This window comes from Monodon monoceros, unplaced genomic scaffold (genome assembly GCF_005190385.1).
Source record: "Monodon monoceros isolate NGI ecotype Baffin Bay Population unplaced genomic scaffold, NGI_Narwhal_1 Super_Scaffold_14, whole genome shotgun sequence".
Lineage (NCBI taxonomy): Eukaryota > Metazoa > Chordata > Mammalia > Artiodactyla > Monodontidae > Monodon > Monodon monoceros.
In genome coordinates this window covers 1,347,279-1,366,252 of record NW_021703770.1, presented here as the reverse complement: position 1 = coordinate 1,366,252, position 18,974 = coordinate 1,347,279, and the positions used below count along the sequence as shown (strand labels likewise).

Here is an 18,974-nt window from a genome sequence, read left to right as displayed (position 1 = left end):
TTAGTTTTCATGCAATCATATTGCCAGCTGCATTAACTGATAGACAGTATACACGACCAGGGTGTGTAACTCTACGGTTACTAAAAAACCTCATTAACGAAAGTAAAATGATCTTTGGAACACTTGTAAACGATTTTGCTGATGCAGTCCGTTTCAGTGCCGGATAACAACACAATGCAAGGCAAATAAGTTGTAAGGGCTTTAACTTGTATTCAAATGAGAGACCCAGATTATGAATAGAAATTCTGCAGAAGGCCAACAGATGTCACTCCTGGCGCTATGGTGTCCTGGAAAGTCCCAGGACAATATCTGTTTTAGGTCCATAGTGCCACGTAGAGGCTGTCAGTAGTATTTGTGCAAGGAATAATGGGCCTGTTTCATACTCCATGTGAGGAAAAACCCCTCAAATCCATGTGTTCCCACACCAGGGCACTACACTCGGCTGGGATACGCACAGCAGGACATTTAGTGCCGTCCGTGTACGAGAGGTGGGGGAACGAAAGGTCTCAGGGCCCAGTGAGAACCTCTCCCCACCTCCTTCCTGCTCAGAGGCAGCTCACCAGCTTCACACCCGGGTCTCACCTGTGCACAAATCTTTTGCTCTCTAGGTACGCAAGGGCTGTGCTAAGCTGATAGGCATAGAGGATCAGAGATGCTAGATCCAAACTGTATTTCCTTACTTGCAGAAATGACCTCAGCTTTTTGAACAGTGACCAAAAAAGAAAAAAGAGAAAGAGTTAGTGTCAGAGACTAAAAATCAACAGCAGAAGAGCTATATTCAAAAACAATGCTGATCATTTCCAAATGCATTTTTATGAGAATGGCTTCAATTCTACCCTAATAAAAAAAGCATAATGAAAGAAACATATCAGCTCAGAAATTATGGTTAATCATTCTTTACTTGAGATCCAATTGCAAAATTGGAATCTTCATGGCTCTAGACACATTTCTGAAAAAATATGGAAAGATGCTTCCAGGGAATGAATAAAGGCACAGTATAAAATACTGCCAGATAATGAGAGCTGGAGAACAAAAAGCTCCAGTTACCGTTCAAACAAGCCTCCTCCACAGCCATGGTCAGTCCACCTCCCTCAGACCTCCTCATGCCCCAGGCAGACCTGAGCACAAGGGGGTGAAAAGGAAGGGGAGGCAAGAGGTTCTCCCTCTGCCCCCAGGAGGTTCTGGGTGAAGAAGGATAAAACGGTCCCGTGTTGGGTATTTACGCACTAGGCTTACTGGTCCTTACTACCACTATCATGACTAATTCAGCTAAATGCTAATAATACAGCAAAGAAGGCTAATGAATTTAACACTCCAATCCTACAAAATCTCCTACACGAAGGAGAAATATTGATGATTTAAGCCAGAAGAATTAGCAAACTCTCCAAAAACAAAAGCAGAAAAATAACGTGAACAAAAAAAATCCGTAAACATTCCATTTTATTTGGCAAGGCATGGTAGAGGAAGGAAAGACACCGGAGAGGCCCTCAGATATTTCACTCGCCAACTGTTACCCAAGCTGAAGGGGACAGCAGTGGGAGGCACCAGGCAGTGGCCTGTCCTCGGAAGGCAGGGCTGACGCCGTCACGAAGAGGACGACGGGCCCAAAGCACCCTCGGGTTCCTGATAACAGAAAACCCCAATTTTCATTAAAAGCAAGACTGTTTGGTGTCCTTCAAAGAAGAAGTAACGTGTATAATGTGTCAGAAGGTTAAACTACTAGGTTTCAGTGCCACAGAGTCATGTGTAGACATCTGGAAAGTTGCCATGTTTGCCCCAAGCAGGGGCCCACAGAGCAGCCTGGGGACACAGACAGAGGCTGTGTGGCTCAGCAGGCCCGGGTGGGACCAGCGTCCAGGCGGTGGTGATACACCGACTCAAGAGCTTCTGTGATCCAGACAGAGTCAAATAAGGACATCGGCCCACAGTCTGTTACTCACGTTTTAAAAAGAAACTGTGACTAACATGAGTTGGTCTGAAAGACACTGAAAAGTGAATGCCCAAAAAGATGAAGCAACTGTTCTGATTTACATAAATTCAGCCTTAATTTACCCAAACTCCACTAACGTTGCTTCTTTCACTCAAAGTCCTGGGCTTGTTCTTCAGACAACAGCAACAGAGAGGGAAAAAAGGACCGCTTGGTCACCTGTTGCTTCCAGTCCTGACAAATCCTTTGGATGGGAAGACACTGCTGCCAGCACTGAGTTAGGGGATTACTTGGGAACTTACTGATGCAGACGCTCTACTCATATTCACTAGGGTGTATGTCGCACACTTCCCCGAGGGGGCAGGCGGAGCGGGCGGGAGGCGGAGGTGGGGCAGGTACCTCTCCGAGCGTACACAGCTCCATGATGATCCAGACGGGGTTCTCTGTGATGACTCCGATCAGCTTCACAATGTGAGGGTGGTCAAACTGACGCATCGTTACTGGGGGAAAACAGTGGTCCACGGTCGGTCTTTTGAAGACATTTCAGTTTCCTGAAGACTAGTTCAAATAAGACTCAAGGCATTTTAATGGGGAACTCCTTGGTGGTCCAGTGGTTAGGACTCGGTGCTTTCACTGCCAGGGCCCAGGTTCAATCCCTGGTCGGGGAACTAAGATCCCACAAGCTGTGTGGCACAGCCAAAAAGTAAGAATAAAAAAAACTCAAGGCTAATGATGTGGCAACTGGGAATTCAATTCCACCGGTCAGGTCAGCTCACAAGTCGCCATAAAATGGCACAGAAAAAGCAGACCACGTGAGGCACAAGATGCCCCTGCAGTGAACTTGTGAGCAACTCTACAGGGGGACCTACTGTGAGAGCTAAGGGTTAAGAAAACCTCCTCTTATTTTCCACGGACAAATCTGACCTGGGGCTAACTTTCTAGGTTTTCCTTTGGAAATCTCATGAAGTTGGAATGTGTGATTCATTTTCTAAGCAACACCCTTCATGGTAAAAACCACCCCGATTGGTAAGTTGCTGATGGGGTAGCAAGAGCTCCTCTGAGCGTGGGTGTGGCTGGGTGTCCCCTGCAGAGCCCCAGAGCCCACGCGACGGGTTTGTGAGGGCTTCTACTTTGGACCCGGGTGGCTCCTGAGCCCACCATTGTGGCCTCATCCCCTCACAGTACCTGATCACTATCAGGGCTAAGCAAGCGAGTTCCCGGACTGCTGTGAGGACTTCCCTACAGGAGGAATGCTGATCTGCTATTTCCAGTCCTGTACTCCCGTCAAAGAAAGTCTGATGCCAGATATGGCCTGTGGCTGTCACGTGAGTGTGGCTGCCTCACTGAGCCCAAGATGACCAAGAGGGCCCTGCACATACACGCACATACCTATGTGTGGGTGCGTATTTTTAAGTGTGTATACATCTCTAACATCTAGTATCAGGGCTAAGGAGCTCACCTGCACAGTACGCTGACTAGGATTAGTGAGAAGCAGGACAAACTTCACAGAACCTCAAAACGGGAAGTGACTTTACATGTGACCTACTGCAGTGGTCCCCAAAGTACCTGGACTTCATAGACTACTGAAATGAAGAAAACTTTTTAAAATTTTGGGGACCAATACAGGGTTGATATTTGTTTGTTTGTTTTTGTTTTTGCGGTACGCGGGCCTCTCACTGTTGTGGCCTCTCCCGTTGCGGAGCACAGGCTCGGGACGCGCAGGCTCAGCGGCCATGGCTCACGGGCCCAGCCGCTCCGCGGCATGTGGGATCTTCCCGGGCCAGGGCAGGAACCCGCGTCCCCTGCATCGGCAGGCGGACTCTCAACCACCGCGCCACCAGGGAAGCCCTGGGGTTGATTTTTATGATGCCAAGCAAGGACATTAGAATCACAGCAGGAGCAAATATCTTTTAGTATCCATTTTAGTACGGAGCCCAGTGTGGACCGCAACTCAGTGCTGGATGCGTGTGGAGTAGACAGGCCTCTCACAGTTTTCACTCTAGACGCCCTACAGCCCTCCCTCCGTGTCCACAGGGGAGGGCTTCCAGAACCCCCGGGGGGAAACCAAAACCTGCAGATGCTCCAGTCCTTCTGAAAGACGGCAGAGTATCTGCACGTAACCTACGCACATCCTTTTTACACTTTAAATCATCTCTAGATTACTTGTAATACCTAATACAATGTAAACGCTATGTGAATAGATATCAGAGCGCAGCAAATTCAAGTTTTTGCTTTGTGGAACTTTCTGGAATTTTTTTTCCAAATATTTTCAAGTGAAGTTGGTTCAATCTGCAGATGCAGAACTTGCGGATATGGAGGACTGTATATCCTACCAACGCACCCAAGGATTACACTGGCTTCTTGCAAAGTCACCTCACACTCACTTGAGAGAACTGAAACCCTTAAGGTATTTTCTCCCCCTCAATTTTGCCTACATATTCCAAGAATAGGACCTGGTAGTTAAAAACAAACAAGCACCCCCCCCCCCACATAAACACCTGGCACAAAATCCAAAACGTATCACTGAGTTTCATCCTGTCAATGCAGTTCATCACTTACGTATAATGTGATATTTCTGGATAAACATTCAGGAACCCAGTATATTCACTCATTTTCAATTGACTTACCATCATTTCTGGTTTTATGTTACCCTTTACAGAAGTAATTATTAAAAGTACTACACAGTACAGGGCTAAGAGGAGAATCTTGTGGTCACTAGGAAACTCTACCCCTGCTGAACTAAAACCCAATAGGTGTAGCGGTTTGACCTGTTATTCATCCACCCGGGGCAAGGGGCTCAGGCTATAGGGACGGCTGTTTGCTTTTCACAAACGAAATTTCACTGGAACAGAGTCTTGCTCAGCCCTTTATGTGCTGTCTGTGGCTCTTTCACACCCTGATGGCAGAGCTGAGCAGTTGTGCCAAGAGACCATCTGGCCTGCAGAGCCTAAGGTATTTACTATGTGGTCCTTTATAGAAAAAGTTTACTTCCCCTCTTACGTATAGAACCTGTCAAAGCCCTACAGGATTTTAGGTATACTACATCCATCATGTTCCTCTGAAATAACAGCCTTTCAAAAAGAGAACAAGGTTAGTTTGAACTGACTACTCCTGTGAAACTCTAAAGTTGATTTCTGTAATGGTGATTCCAAAGCCCTACAGAAATCACGATACAATAACTGTTCATAAAAATTTTAGAGAAAGAGAAGCCGTTTTAAAAATGTGCATTTTTGAAAATATATAATGCACTTTACCATCAAAGGTAAGGTGGACAGGCTGTTAGGTAATGATGGCTGATATATATTCTGTGTTTTCTTGGCCTAGATGCCCTGAAGAAATAAACTAGTTGAGACAGAAGTCATCAACAGGCCTCGTCTTATACTTAAGTCAAAGATCCAGGGACAGGACTGGGATTTGCTGCGACTTAACTGATGAACTCACAACATGACTCATCCATGACTTGTGACTTACTGGACTACTGGGTGGTAAATGTTTCTGAAATTCAATGTACATGTGATGAAGGGCACCAAGACTCATTCACACGACCAGTGGCTACTGAGTGCCTTCTATGAGTTAAGCCCTGTGCTATCTCTGGGTCTGAGCGGTGAGCAGAAGAGAGACGTTCCTTGCCCCACTGGGGCTTAAAGACTAGAGGGAGACAGAGACAAGAGTAACTTTTAAACAGTGTGTGTGCGTGCGTGTGTGCATGTGCGTATGCGTGCGTGTGTGTGTGTGTGTGTACATATATATTTATTTGTTTGTTTGTTTTGGCTGCACCCGGTCTTAGTTGCAGCATGCGGGATCTTTGTTGTGGCATGCAGGATCTTTTTTTTTTTTTAGTGGTGGCATGAGGACTCCTAGTTGTGGCACGCATGTGGGATCTAGTTCCCGGATCAGGGATGGAACCCGGGTACCCTGCACTGGGAGCACAGAGTCCTACCCACTGGACCGCCAGGGAAATCCCTAGACAATGCATATTTAATTATGGACACTTCGGAAGGGAAAGAGCAGGGCCCTGTGACAAAGCCTCCTAAGGAGACACTATTAAAGTATGTGGTCAGAAGGGACAAGCCGAACGGAAGCAGGAAGACGACCCAGCTTGAGGGCAGGAGGGAAAGAGCCTGATGAGTGCAAACGGGCAGGACCAGATCCTGGCTCTCCGAGGGTCTGCACTCAGGAGAGAGGACCCATCACACACAACTCTCCATAGCAGCCCCCTCGGGACGGGCAGGATTTCCTCTCCCGCACTCATCCGTGGGCTCCATCCCGCAGGGACTGTGTCTGTCCCGCTCACCCCCAACTCCAGGGCCTGCTGGCATCTCTATATATCTGCCCAATGCCAGGGTGAAGGTGGCTATGGTGCAAGGTACCGGAGGATGAAGGGACAGGAAATCAATCTGCCTTTACATCCCAAACATGACAGCTGACCTGGGAAACTCTGTAGACACGTGCCTCTACAAATACAGATGCTAATTGCATGGCAACGTAATAAATGTAGTTGTCTCATTAAAAGTCAAAACATTATTTTTCTTACATCTTCAGAGACAGTTTGGATTTCACAGAAAGTCAAATGGAGTTCCACAGACATTTCTAGAAACTTACAGGCTTCTTGAAGGAATTTCTCTCTCACGCTGTCCGAAGTACAGTTTTTACATGTTTTAATTGCAACCGCCAAAGCTGGATTCTCCTGTGACAGGGACACATGCAACAAGAGGGTCTCTATGTTAATCAATGGGCATGTTGAGGACAGGCTGTTTATTCTGCAACTCTGGATTCTGGATCAGACAGAACCAGAATCGTACAATCTCAAGAGTCAGAGGAACAGTTAAAATCCTCTGTAGAAAAACCCCAGAAAACAGACGTGCATGTAAAACGCTGCAGGCGATTCGTCTGTTCCACAGACATTTCCTCTCCGTAGTGCCGGGCACTCCTGTAGGGGCTTAGGCTGCACCAGTGAACAAGGGCCGGCGACCCCTGTGCTACTCCAGCTGACATCCCAGAGGAGGATACAGACAAACATGGTGAACGAGACATCCGTCGTGGACTGGAGCGGGTTAGAAGGTAACCTCCCCGAGAGGAGAGGAGAAGAGAGGGGATGAGAACAAAGAACTGCTGGAGGGGAGGGGATGCCGGCTAGGGGTGGATAGAGGGGTCAGACCCTGTGGCTTCTACCCTAAGTGAGAGGCCCCCCGGAAGGGGAGGTGAGGAAAGGCGCCACGGAGGCGGGGGGGGCGGCGCAGGAAGACAGCAGGCTGGGCGTCGGGGAGGGTGAGTTCGGGTTTCTGGTGAGAGAAGGGGGAGATCAGAAGCCCAGCTCTGGACAAGACAGGCTTGAGATGTTGGTGGGATGGCAGCTTGCTGGCACAGAGGCCCATCTGTTAAACGTCTGAGTTTGGGGCCTTCTGAGAGTCACTAGCAACCCAGGACACCTCAATGCAACCACTCTGCTCTGAATGACTTAGTCTGTCCTCTGTAACTACACAGCAAACTTCCAGGACCAGCACCATGAATTCTACCTCTATGTGCATAAGGCTGATTGGTATACCTGAGAAATGACACAAAATGCCCATTTTACAGGAGATCTGAATAACAACAGAAACTTCTGTAAGACCATAAGTCACCATCAATCCTGTCAATTCAACTCAAATATTGAACATGGTGCTTTATTAAGACAGTAAAGAAACGCAAGGAAAATACTGCTCTCTAAAAATGCATAGTTTCGAGTGGGTGCTAAGCCTGAGATTCCACGGGCCGCATGTCTACAAAGGGGCGTACGTGGGCAGACCAGGTGGCTCGGCCATCAGTCCATGGACTAGGCCCGGTGACTAGTGGCCCAAGGCTGCAGAGGCCTGGGGGGTGCCAAGCTGTCAGAGCGGCTGGTCACAGAGACCTGATGCTGGAGAAGAAGATGTCAGTCCACAGCACGCAAGACCAGAACTGAGCACAGGGTTTTCTAAAAGCCTTTAAAAGGGGGCAGATGCGAACACATCTCGGTAACTGCTCACGACACAATTTTCATTACCTCCTTTAAAACACAAGCAGAGTTTAGGGGGACAGAGCAGTTCTTCAATGTTGAATGAAAATGCCACCCTGGTGTCCACGAGGCCGAGGTGAGGGGCAGGTGATGAGGCTCTGAGTTAGTAACAGCTAGCAGACACTCAAAAGATCTTAACAAGTGAGTCTAGAGAAGGACTGCTCTGGGATGAATTAAGAGAAAATAGATTTAAAGCATGGTTTTTAAGGATAAAAACCAAGGTAAAGCAAGGTTTTAAGGATAATAATGATGCGAGCGTGCGCAGATGACCAGCGATGCTCAAATTATAAAAATGAACCTGATAACCGGGCCTAAGAAAAAAAGAAAAGTGTGTGCTGGGAGCCTTCAGATACGCCTCGTGCCCATGACTCTGAGAATGAGGGCTGCCCTGCCGCCCCGTGTGCCGCCACTGCACCCGGCCCAGTCCCCCTCTGCTCGCTTCTCTTCGTCATCCTCCTTCCCGGCTCAGCTCCACCTGGGGTCCCTGCACTGGAGCTCCGCCCTGTCTGGCACACTCCCCACGGGGAGCTCAGGGACTGCCCCTCCTTGTTCATGGGACCGCCCCTCCTTGTTCATGTGTCAGCGTCTCACGGGAAGAGGGCCCTGACCTCCCCAAGCCCAGGCTTTGTTTTTCTCGGAGCACAGATTCCCCATTTGATACTCAGTGTGTTTGCTTTTGCCAGTCCCCTCGTGCCTCAGATAGAATTTAAGGTCTGTGAGAGCAAGAACCCTGATCGTTTTGTTCATTACAATGTCCCCACCACCGAGCTGCCTCTTGGGGGACGATCGACAAATAACTGCTAAAAGAATTCACTGAATCTCAAATAACGTAACCAGTGCTGGGTTCTTGCCCATGAAATCTATGCTGAGTTACATTTGACCAATTATTAAGAATCCCTGATAAAATGTTATTACATCTTACAGAACACTAAAGAGCATAATCTGGAAAAAGGATTTTTAACGGAAACCTAGAGGAATGAACTGGCTATAAAATTAGATTCCCACATGAAAAACAAAATAAACAAGCATTCACATACGATGTGTATCAGAAAGACATTCAACAAAAAAGGTGAGCACTGATATTTTCCTGGAGGCTGGGATTCACTCAACAAATACTTAGTAAACACTATGGATATTGAAAAAAATTTTTCTCTTGTATTTTTACAACTAAAATGAATTACTTACAAGTGATTGAAATAAAGTCTATCAGACCTGCTGTTAGCTGTGTGATCCTGGTAAGTCCCTGTACTCCAGGAACTTCAGAATGCTTGCTTATTAAGAATTTTAGAGATGTAAGGAAGCTCAGAGACCACTGGGTTCAAGTCCAATAATTTAGATCAAGAAGCCTCACCTCCCTTACATCTCACAGTCAGGTAGATCCAGGTCTAAGATTTAGGTCTTCTGATCAAATTTAGATCCAGGGCTCTTCCTAATGCATTTTGCCTCAAGAGCAGAGTTAAGAGAATTAAGAAGATAAACAATACAGATACAGTAAAAAACTGGAAAAAGAGATAATGGATAAAAACATATAATAAATGATATAGTTTTATGTAAGTATAAAGGTAAAAACTTTCAAAACTGAACTTTAAAAAACAGAATCTCTAACAACAATTATCTATTTTCCTCGAAGGAAAGACTTTTACAGTCCTCCGGTTATAAAAGTAATGATCAGTGTATCCCTAGCGCATGTGTAAAGGATATAGGAAAATTGATAGGTAAGGAGACACAAGGGGAAAAACTGCCATTTGCAGTTTCCATATCGGGGGTCACAAAAGGTCAATCATCTGTGCTATTATATCCCTACTAAAGCCATCTCTGTTCACTGTCATTATTCTAGTTAAAAATAGTTTCTTGAACATGTATGTACTGTTATTTTAAACTGTCATTTAAAAATTACTGATCTAATAAAAAAAGACATACAACAGCAAGCGTTGGTCGAGGTGTGGAGAAATGGGCAACCTCACACATTGCTGCTAGGAACTGAAACTGGGGCAGTTTCTTTGGAAAAAAGCTTAGCAGGTCGGCAGAAAGTTAAACAGTGGCTAGATGACCCAGCAATCCCACTCCTAGACACACATACTCAAGAGAACCGAAAACTATGTTCACACAAAAACTTGCACACGAGTGTTCACAGCAGCATTGTGCATAACAGCCAAAAAGTGGTAATAACCCAAATGACCATCAACTGATGACCAGCGAAACAAAAAGTGGTCTGTCCATACAATGGGGTGTTATTTGGCCATAAAAAGAAATGAAGTACTGACACAGGCTACCATGTGGATGAACCTGACAACATTATGCTAATGGAAAGAAACCAATCATACAAGGCCACACACTGTGTGAGTTCACTTATATGAAATGTCCAGAACAGGCAACTCTAGAGAAAGAGAAAGCAAACTGGTGATTGGCAAGGGCTGGGGAGAGGGTGGAATGGGAAGTGACTGCTAACAGGTATGGGGCTTCTTTTGTCTTTTCTTTCTTTTAAACTGAAGTATAGTTGATTTACAATAGTATATCAGTTTAAGGTGTACAACACAGTGATTCAAAATTTTTATAGATTATATTCCGTTTAAAGTTATTATAAAAAAGGTTATCATACAATATTGACTATATTCCCTGTGCTGTACAATATACTCTTGTTGCTTATTTATTCTATACATAGTAGCTTGCACCTCTTAATCCCATACCTATCGTGCCCCTCCCCCCATCCACTTTCCCCACTGGTAACCACTAGTTTGTTCTCTATGTCTATGAGTCTGTTTCTGTTTTGTTACATTGGTTCATTTCTTTTATTTTTTAGATTCCACATAGAAGTGATAACATAACAGTATTTGTCCTTCTCTGTTTGACTCATTTCACTAAGCATAATACCCTCCAGGTCCATCCATGGTGTTGCAAATGGCAAAGTTTCATTCTTTATTATGGCTGGATAATATTCCATTGTATACATATACGTACCACGTCTTCTTTATCCATTCATCTGTTGATGGACACTTAGGATGCTTCCATGTCTTGGCTATTGTAAATAATACTACTATGAACACTGGGGTGCGTGTATCTTTTCAAATTAGTGTTTTTGTTTTCTTTGGATACATACCCGGGAGTGGAACTGCTGGATCATATGGTAGTTCTATTTTTACTTTTTTGAAGAACCTCCATACTGTTTTCCACAGTGGCTGCACCAATTTACATTCCTACCATCAGTGTACAAGGCTTCCCTCTTCTCCACATCCTCGCCAAGGTATGGGGTTTCTTTTGAGGTAAAGAAAATGTTCCAAAATTGACTGTGGTGATGGCCGTACAACTCTGTGAATATACTAAAGAACCACTGAATTGTGCACTTTAACAGAGTGAATTTCATAGTATGCAAACTGTATCTCAATGAGATGATTCTTAAATAAATCATTAAAAAAAATTCACTGATCTCTTTTGGAGGGCAACTTGGGGCAAATTAATGTTCTTTTCTTGAGAATGCAGGTAATTGGGAACGCTGGCTAACTGCTGTTGACTTTGCATCTGTTTGTTATCTATTTGTCAACTGCACCCAAGGGAACAATCACCTGTGGAATCCATTACTGATGACAGAGGCTGGATGAAAGACTAAAACGAATAGAAGACCCAGCTCTCAGGAGCTAATTTTGCCAGTTTTTGGTTTCTGAAAATAGCAAGTGAGTCGACATGTGTGATAAGCTTTATGAAGGACAACTGCAAACACCCTGAAGAACTAAGGACCCATGAAGACGAACAGGAGCAGCCTACACGTAAGCAGGAGCGGCTCAGCTGCTGTCTGACAGGACTCACCGGGCTCGTGTAAGCGCCTTGGTGCACGTCTCCGAACTGGCCCTCTCCGATGCACCGTCCCAGTTCTATTCTTTCTCTCTGAATCTCATAGTCCCTGGCTGCAAAACATGATCCACACACCAGAAGATACTTCAGTGCAACATCCCCAGTGTAGAAAACACTGGACACACTTCATTTCATCATCATCCATGAGTAAAAACTTCATCGGTGGCACATCATTCTATGAAAATGCTTTAAACAGAGTGGAATTCTCTTAAACAGTGTTTTTAAAGGAATTTATGTACCTGTTACAGCACTGCTTGAATTACCAAAATGAGCAGTTTTATACAAGGTAGATTTTTTTCATAGTTTTGAATGTCTGATTTAGCTGATTATCTATTTGATGGTTTTCTAAATAATTGCTCCAAGTTTATGTATGTTTAATTAATATGAGCTATTAGTTCAGGTATTAATATATGAAGGCTAAAAAACAGTTATTTAAAGCAATTATTTTACAAGTAACTAAAGTCTGTAAATATGGAGGGAACAAAAAATTGTCTCATGAGCAGCTTTATAAGTTTAAGAGTTTTCCACTTTATTATAATCCTATCTATATTATTCACGGAGCTAAAAGAGTTTAAAGAGGGAGCTTCTAAAGCCTGATTTCAAAATCAGATGACTTGGAATCACGGTTGAACGTATCACATAATAAATTACAAGTATTTTATATTTTTGAGAGCATGTGCCTCAAATTAATGTATTAAATTGTTATGATTTATACAAAACCAATTATTTAGCAGGCTGTTGAGACACATGGAAAGAAAATACCCACTAGGAACCTAGTGGATGATTCCAATCCAATTAACTGCTTGGTATTTTGATTTCTTCTAATTTGTCAAATTATAAATCATACAGAAAATTCAACCCAAATTTTAGAAGGTTATTTTCCTCTTTAAAATCACTTTAGCTAGTAGTTCCATTGATTTAACAGCATGAGTAAACCAATGAAAAAATTTTAAAATAAAAGTTAACTGAAAACTGAAACATCCCGTTATCATTCCATCGGTTGCAATTGCAAGCAAATGCAGTTATTTTAAAGGAATCCTGTTACCTTCATCTATTCCATAGCTTTCTGTATTGCAATTAAGAGAGAAAAAAATTGAAGACCTTGCTTAGAAATAACTAATAGCAATTAGGTTAACAACAACAAACTCGGAGAGTACGTTTCAGTATTTACTTTCTTAAATATTTTGACTGTCAACACGGGTCAAAAAAGAGGACCAAACACCAAGCGCAAGTAATATCCTCAAGTTAACTCAGTGTGATATACAATGCTTTACATTTCTATCCCATAAATTCCTATATGATAACCGTATTTGTGGGGTTTGGATAAAAGTTAGCCATGTTGGACATTTACCACTCAACTATGAAAATATACGAATAAAAATCTGGATACTCTGCAGGAATGTACAAATGGCTAACTGGCTAACCAAAACTTTAAATCTAAATTTAAACATTTTCCCAAATTGCTACTGCAAGTCAAAGTAAACACATTTAAGTTTTTCAGCTCTTGCCTCTGTTTCAAATCACTAACCTGGGAGCTCTTGAAAGGAGAGGTCCACCCAGGATAATGTTTGCCTGAGAGGGCTGGGCTGTTTCTCTTTATTTTGGTAACTCTCCTCAGTGTATATGGTAAATCTATTGAGAACAACTTTTAAAATATTTACACAACAGCGTAAAGCACCTGAAACATTTATTTTCCAAATACATGGAGCTCTACTGAAACCAGGACATCAGATGTTGAATTATCAGGCCTCTGAGGCTGTAAGGTGGACTCCTAATTGGGCCTCTTTAAGACGTAGGGTTAACTTTTTTTTTTAACCTGAGTGAAATTCCAAGGTTGTCTCCAACTCAAGAGCTGTGACTATATACACCCCACCACAAGGGCTGGGGCTCCCAGACTCTCTTCACCAGCAAGCTGCACAGCAGAGAGAAGCAGAGGGTGACACTGCTAGGCTGCTGTGGGGGGGTGGTCAGTGAAGAGCCCTTCTCTCCCCACACCTCCAACTCGGAGCTGGACGGACTGGACGCGGGCTGCTCTTTGTAATTGCTTAGTCAAGGGCAATAAAAAAATGAAAGTTCAAAGGGGAAATGCAATTCATTAAATGTGTGTATTCAAAGAGCTGTATATATGTGTGAGTATACATATTTAACTTTAAATACTAATTTCCTACAGAGAGGGAATGCTCTAATCATTAAAGGTTATATTATCATAGAGCCAGAAAACAAGATTACAAAAACCCCATAAGTGAACTGACTTATTATAGATATTTGAGTTTCAGGCTTCTGACCTGGCAGTGGGCGCATACAATACAGAATTCTAAAGGCTGAAAAGAATATTTCTGTTATGAACTCAATAAGGTCTTAAAAGTAGTTCTAAAAGGACAATAAATACCTAAACCGTTTAAACACGAGATATTTAAAAGTCTACTCACTCGAGGGCATGGTGTAGGTATCTTCCTCGTCGATGATCTCAGCATAGTCGTCTGTTTCTGTAGGAAAGGAAACAGAGGTGAAATATTCAACCCCCTGGCCTTTAATATAACTTGAAAAGGCAAAATGATCTGCCTAAACCCCCTACCATGCTGACATTATTCTTAAAACACTATTACTCCATTTTTGCTCACACATGAGTCATTTATGGAAATAAAAGTGACATCATGGTCCAACATGTCATAATACACAGACCTGTTCCTCAGAGAGCAAAGAGACTAACAGAGAAAGCCCTTGTGGAAAACAGAAAGACATGAAACAACTGTTTGCACGATTCAAACCCACCAAGCGGTACTGACTGCAAAGCTCTCCCTCAACTACACCAAATACATGTTTAAAGCCACACCGCTGTCTACCGGGATTTCTCCAAACAAGACCGGTACCTCCAGAACACAGCTTAGATTTCATTCATAGTTAGACTCCACAGCACAGTCTGGATGTTCTCCTTTAGAAAACAAAACGGCAGGCTGACTTTTGAGGAGATTAACTGGGCTAACTTATTTCATTTGTTCAGAGTGAAAGCAACCCAGGAATTTCTCTCCTGTAACTTTTCACTCAGATATTTAAACAGTATGCATTAATGTCAAAAGGGTAAAAGATGTGCCAAAGAGAATAAAATCAGAACAAACAGCACATTGAAACGAGTTCTTTTCAGACGTAATGTCAAGGAGTTCCAATGTTTCCACTAATTCCTTTCAGTAATGCAGCAACTTAAAGACCCACCACCATATTAGTGGGGGGAAAACCCCTTTTGTAGAAAACACCCACTCACTTGGATAACAATTACACTGAAAAATCACTCAGCTCTTGTCTGTCTTCCTCTTTCTGGAAAGAGGAAAACCTTTAGTAGCTCTATGCACAAGGGTTTAGGCTGATGGGCCAGGAAAGGAGGGGCAGTACTTCCTGAATTATCATCTGAAGAGAGATCGTTTTCAAAATTTAACCCCAGAGAAACTAAAAGCTAAAGAACTAAAAGTTCTTTCTTCTGTGCTGCCATTATTACTCCATTCAGATATTAAAATTATAGAAACCAAAGAAAATAGAGACTACATATAGTTTACGGTCTCTAGGTATCAACTGTTCTACATACTGCTACGGTAACGATTGAGACCCAATCTAAGAGCAACTGGAAGAATTCATTTCTTGCTTTCTTCTTTTTTTTTTTTTGCGGTACGCGGGCCTCTCACTGTTGTGGCCTCTCCCGTTGCGCAGCGCAGGCTCTGGACGCACAGGCTCAGCGGCCATGGCTCACGGGCCCAGCCGCTCCGCAGCATGTGGGATCCTCCCAGATCGGGGCACGAACTCGTGTCCCCTGCATCGGCAGGCGGACTCTCAACCACTGCGCCACCAGGGAAGCCCTCTTCTTCTTTTTTTAAAAATTTATTTATTTAGTTTTGGCTGCGTTGGGTCTTCGCTGCTCCGCACGGGCTTTCTCTAGCCGCGGCGAGCGGGGGTTACTCTTCATTGCGGTGCACGGGCTTCTCACTGCAGTGGCTTCTCTTGTTGCGGAGCACGGGCTCTACGTGCGCGGGCTTCAGCAGTTGTGGCCTGCAGGCTCTAGAGCACAGGCTCAGTAGTTGTGGTGCACAGGCTTAGTTGCTCCGCGGCATGTGGGATCTTCCTGGACCACAGCTCGAACCCGTGTCCCCTGCATTGGCAGGTGGATTCTCAACCACTGAGCCACCGGGGAAGCCCAAGAATTCATTTCTTAATTCGTAATCATCATTAAAAGTGATTAAAGTAAAAACAAATTCGACTGGCAGAATGTAAAGTCAATAAATCGGTTCTCCTTTAGAGATTTAGCAAATGTTACCTATTTGTGAGTCCTGTATGCCAGGTGGATAATTTATATTATTCTTACATGTTTATAGGTAATACTACTTTCAGGATTAAAGAAAAAAATTATTTAATCTATCCCAAACCTTACATTCTTTATTCCTAAATTTCTCCCTCCTATCCTGTTCCCAGTGACTATCAAGAAGAGTGAGTGATGGTTCCTAGGCCGGGAGCCTTGCTTTTGTGTAAGGTGAGATGCAATTTGGGGATGGAGGTGGTGTTAAGGCAGAGGCAAGGAAAGGGCTAAGCGGGGGAATGTGCCAGGGCTAAGGCCCCACAGACGGACACTCAGCCACTCACTCTGTCTGCAGTCAGACAAGCTCCCCTCACGCCCCTCCCTCAGACCACATGCAACTAAGGCTCAATTTCCTGCAACCACAGACCCACCCCTGCTGCCCCCTTTCACACAAAGCACACACCTCTGGAGGCCAAACACATTAGCTGACCCTGAGGGGCCCGATTCTGGCAGTGAAACTGCCCAGATCTCTTGCCTCTGCCGCCCTGCTACCAGATTTGCTCCGGAATCTTCAACACCCCCTGCACCTGGCTCTCAGCTCTACTAAGGAGATATTGGGGACCCATCGACTCTGCAGGCACCAAAGTTTCCCAAGGCTGTTGGGGTCACTGACCGCCTGTCCCTCCGCCTCTGTGGGTAATGGTATCTGCCACCTGAGTGTCACCTGTTCAGAGACGCGTCCTCACCCCCATCACTCTCGATCACGTTGCCTGACATGTTTTGCTCGGGGCCCATCACTACCAACCCTCTGACGGTCCTCTGGTTCCTTGTCAACCGTGTGCCCCCATCCAGAGCAGAGCCCCCAGGGCAATGGGCCCTGCTGTATGTACCTTGTTTACCGCTGCGTTCTCAGTTTCCAACCCAGGGCCGACCGGCCTGGGAGGCACCCAGTAAGCACTTGCTGAACGAAAGGGAGGAGTGCCCTTCAACAGTGCAGGAGGGGACGGCGCTCCCCGTGACCCAGAGGCGAGGAAGCCAGGCCAGCCACAGCTGCGTGTCTGGGCGCTGCTCCACCCCAGGAGCCGCTGAACCTGTCTGCGCTTCAGCTGTGCCCTCACGTGCCCAACGAGAGCACGGCCACCTGGTGGGGCCGTCGTGAGGATTACAGAGATGCACGTGAAGTTGTGGTGCAGCCCTGCACAGGACAGGTGACAAACAGGTGGGAGGCTCCTTGGTTCCCTCCTTCTGAGGCCTCTGGAAGGAGCCTTCCTGGTGGGACTGTAAGCGCTTCCCAGACGGCCTCTTCTTATAAAACTCTCAGCAGGGATACCGACTCTGAACCAGCTTCAAGGAATAAGAATAAAATGGCTCATGTGTCAGAGGCTAACACACAAAAGTGACGTGGGAAAAACCAATTTGCATGCACTTGCATTAATTCACACAATCACAAGAGAAAGCCTGCAGTTTTTTTCTTTCAGTGCTGTGTGAATTCTACAAAAAAACTTTGGGGATTATCCAAGCTCCCTGGGCATTACTCATGACGACACGTGGGTGTGGCTATGGGTACCGTGACGTCACGTGAACTTTTGCTGCTGTGTTCTCCTTGAGTTGGTTCTTATGCAGAAGGGTCAACACTACTGAAGGTACGTGGACCTACAAAGGTTTTACCATAACCTTCTATATAGGACTTTCCAAGTGGGGATACTCGGCATATTTCTCTAAGAATTCTTGACACTGATTTGGTTCTATCTTCCCTTTTTCTTTCCTGGTTTTTAGGATTATGGGACAGTATGACACTGAGATGAAAGGTACTTTTACATACTCAAGGGCCCCTGAAAAACTGGAGTCCACCCTGAAACCGCCTGGCCCCCAAAATAATGACATAAAAGAAGGAAAATATAAAGGAAAAGGAAACAGGTTCAAAGATCTCATCACAAATAAAGGAAAGCAGCTCTGCATTCTCCACTTGACCTGGACGACAGCTAACGGAGCGCTCACCCTAACGCCAGACACCATCATAAACAGCTACACATATCGTCATTTAATCCTCAGGGGCATCGTACATGGTGGTACTGTTATCATCATCGCCGTTTCCCAGGCAGGAAGCTGGGGGACCCAGAGGCGCCCTGAGTTTCTCACAGTCTCCAGCCACTCAGCGCTCCAGCAGAGCTCCTGGGCCGCCGTGCTCCGGGCTTCGTTCTTTACTATCTCCCAATACGTTTCTGGGGACTTTTATTTGTGAGACCAGATACCTGATGCTTCGAAACCTCAGAGTGTTCCCCTAAGGATGTTCTGGGACTTCACCCCCAACATGGGCATCCCTGGAAGGCTTAACTGGGCCTGTGCACTTGGGAGACAATTCTAGGACCATGAGTCAAATATTTCAAAGTAAACATTTTGAAAAGTGGACAGAGACTTCTGAAACCTTGGATAACACTGTAATTTGAAAGGTTTGGTATCACAATACGTGGTAAAATAAAAATGAGGGGAAGACACGCTAAAAGGGCAGAAACCGACGGCTCAGAAATTAGGAGAGAAAAGTACAAAGTTCTCGTTTTAAAACAAAGGAAAAGAGGCCTAGTGAAGTCACTACTGAAACCAGTGACACACGCCTGTCATGCTCCGTCACGCAAAGAGCCTGAAGCCTCCGGAGTCACTGGGCAGGGGTCAGTTTCGAGCTGGAGAGGGACAGAGCAGTGGACGCTCGGCTGTAAACAAAAGGAAGTGCAGCGGAGCCTGCAGGACCACAAAGCTCTCAGGAGCCAACCACTCCCCGCGGGGAAGAGGTGGGCCAGGTGATTCCCTCTCCACCTCCTCCACCTGCCCTTCGGGGCCTGACGCCAAGCGCTTCTGACAACAGCCTCTGGTCGGCGCCCTGCTGCCCTCAG

The 18,974-nt window shown here is 45.1% G+C and overlaps 1 protein-coding gene across 10 annotated transcripts in view; it reads right to left on the bottom strand.

Annotated features, from left to right (window-relative positions):
- Positions 1 to 18,974, bottom strand: part of PTK2 (protein tyrosine kinase 2) — a 253,684-nt gene that overhangs the window by 56,833 nt on the left and 177,877 nt on the right. For all 10 annotated transcript variants that reach the window (XM_029222747.1, XM_029222740.1, XM_029222744.1 and 7 more), the window contains 5 exons: positions 14,237 to 14,293; positions 11,763 to 11,860; positions 6,530 to 6,614; positions 2,327 to 2,427; positions 583 to 698 (listed from right to left, as the gene is read on the bottom strand). In XM_029222747.1, coding sequence (XP_029078580.1) covers positions 583 to 698; positions 2,327 to 2,427; positions 6,530 to 6,614; positions 11,763 to 11,860; positions 14,237 to 14,293 — 457 coding nt within the window. The remainder of the gene's footprint in view (positions 1 to 582; positions 699 to 2,326; positions 2,428 to 6,529; positions 6,615 to 11,762; positions 11,861 to 14,236; positions 14,294 to 18,974) is intronic.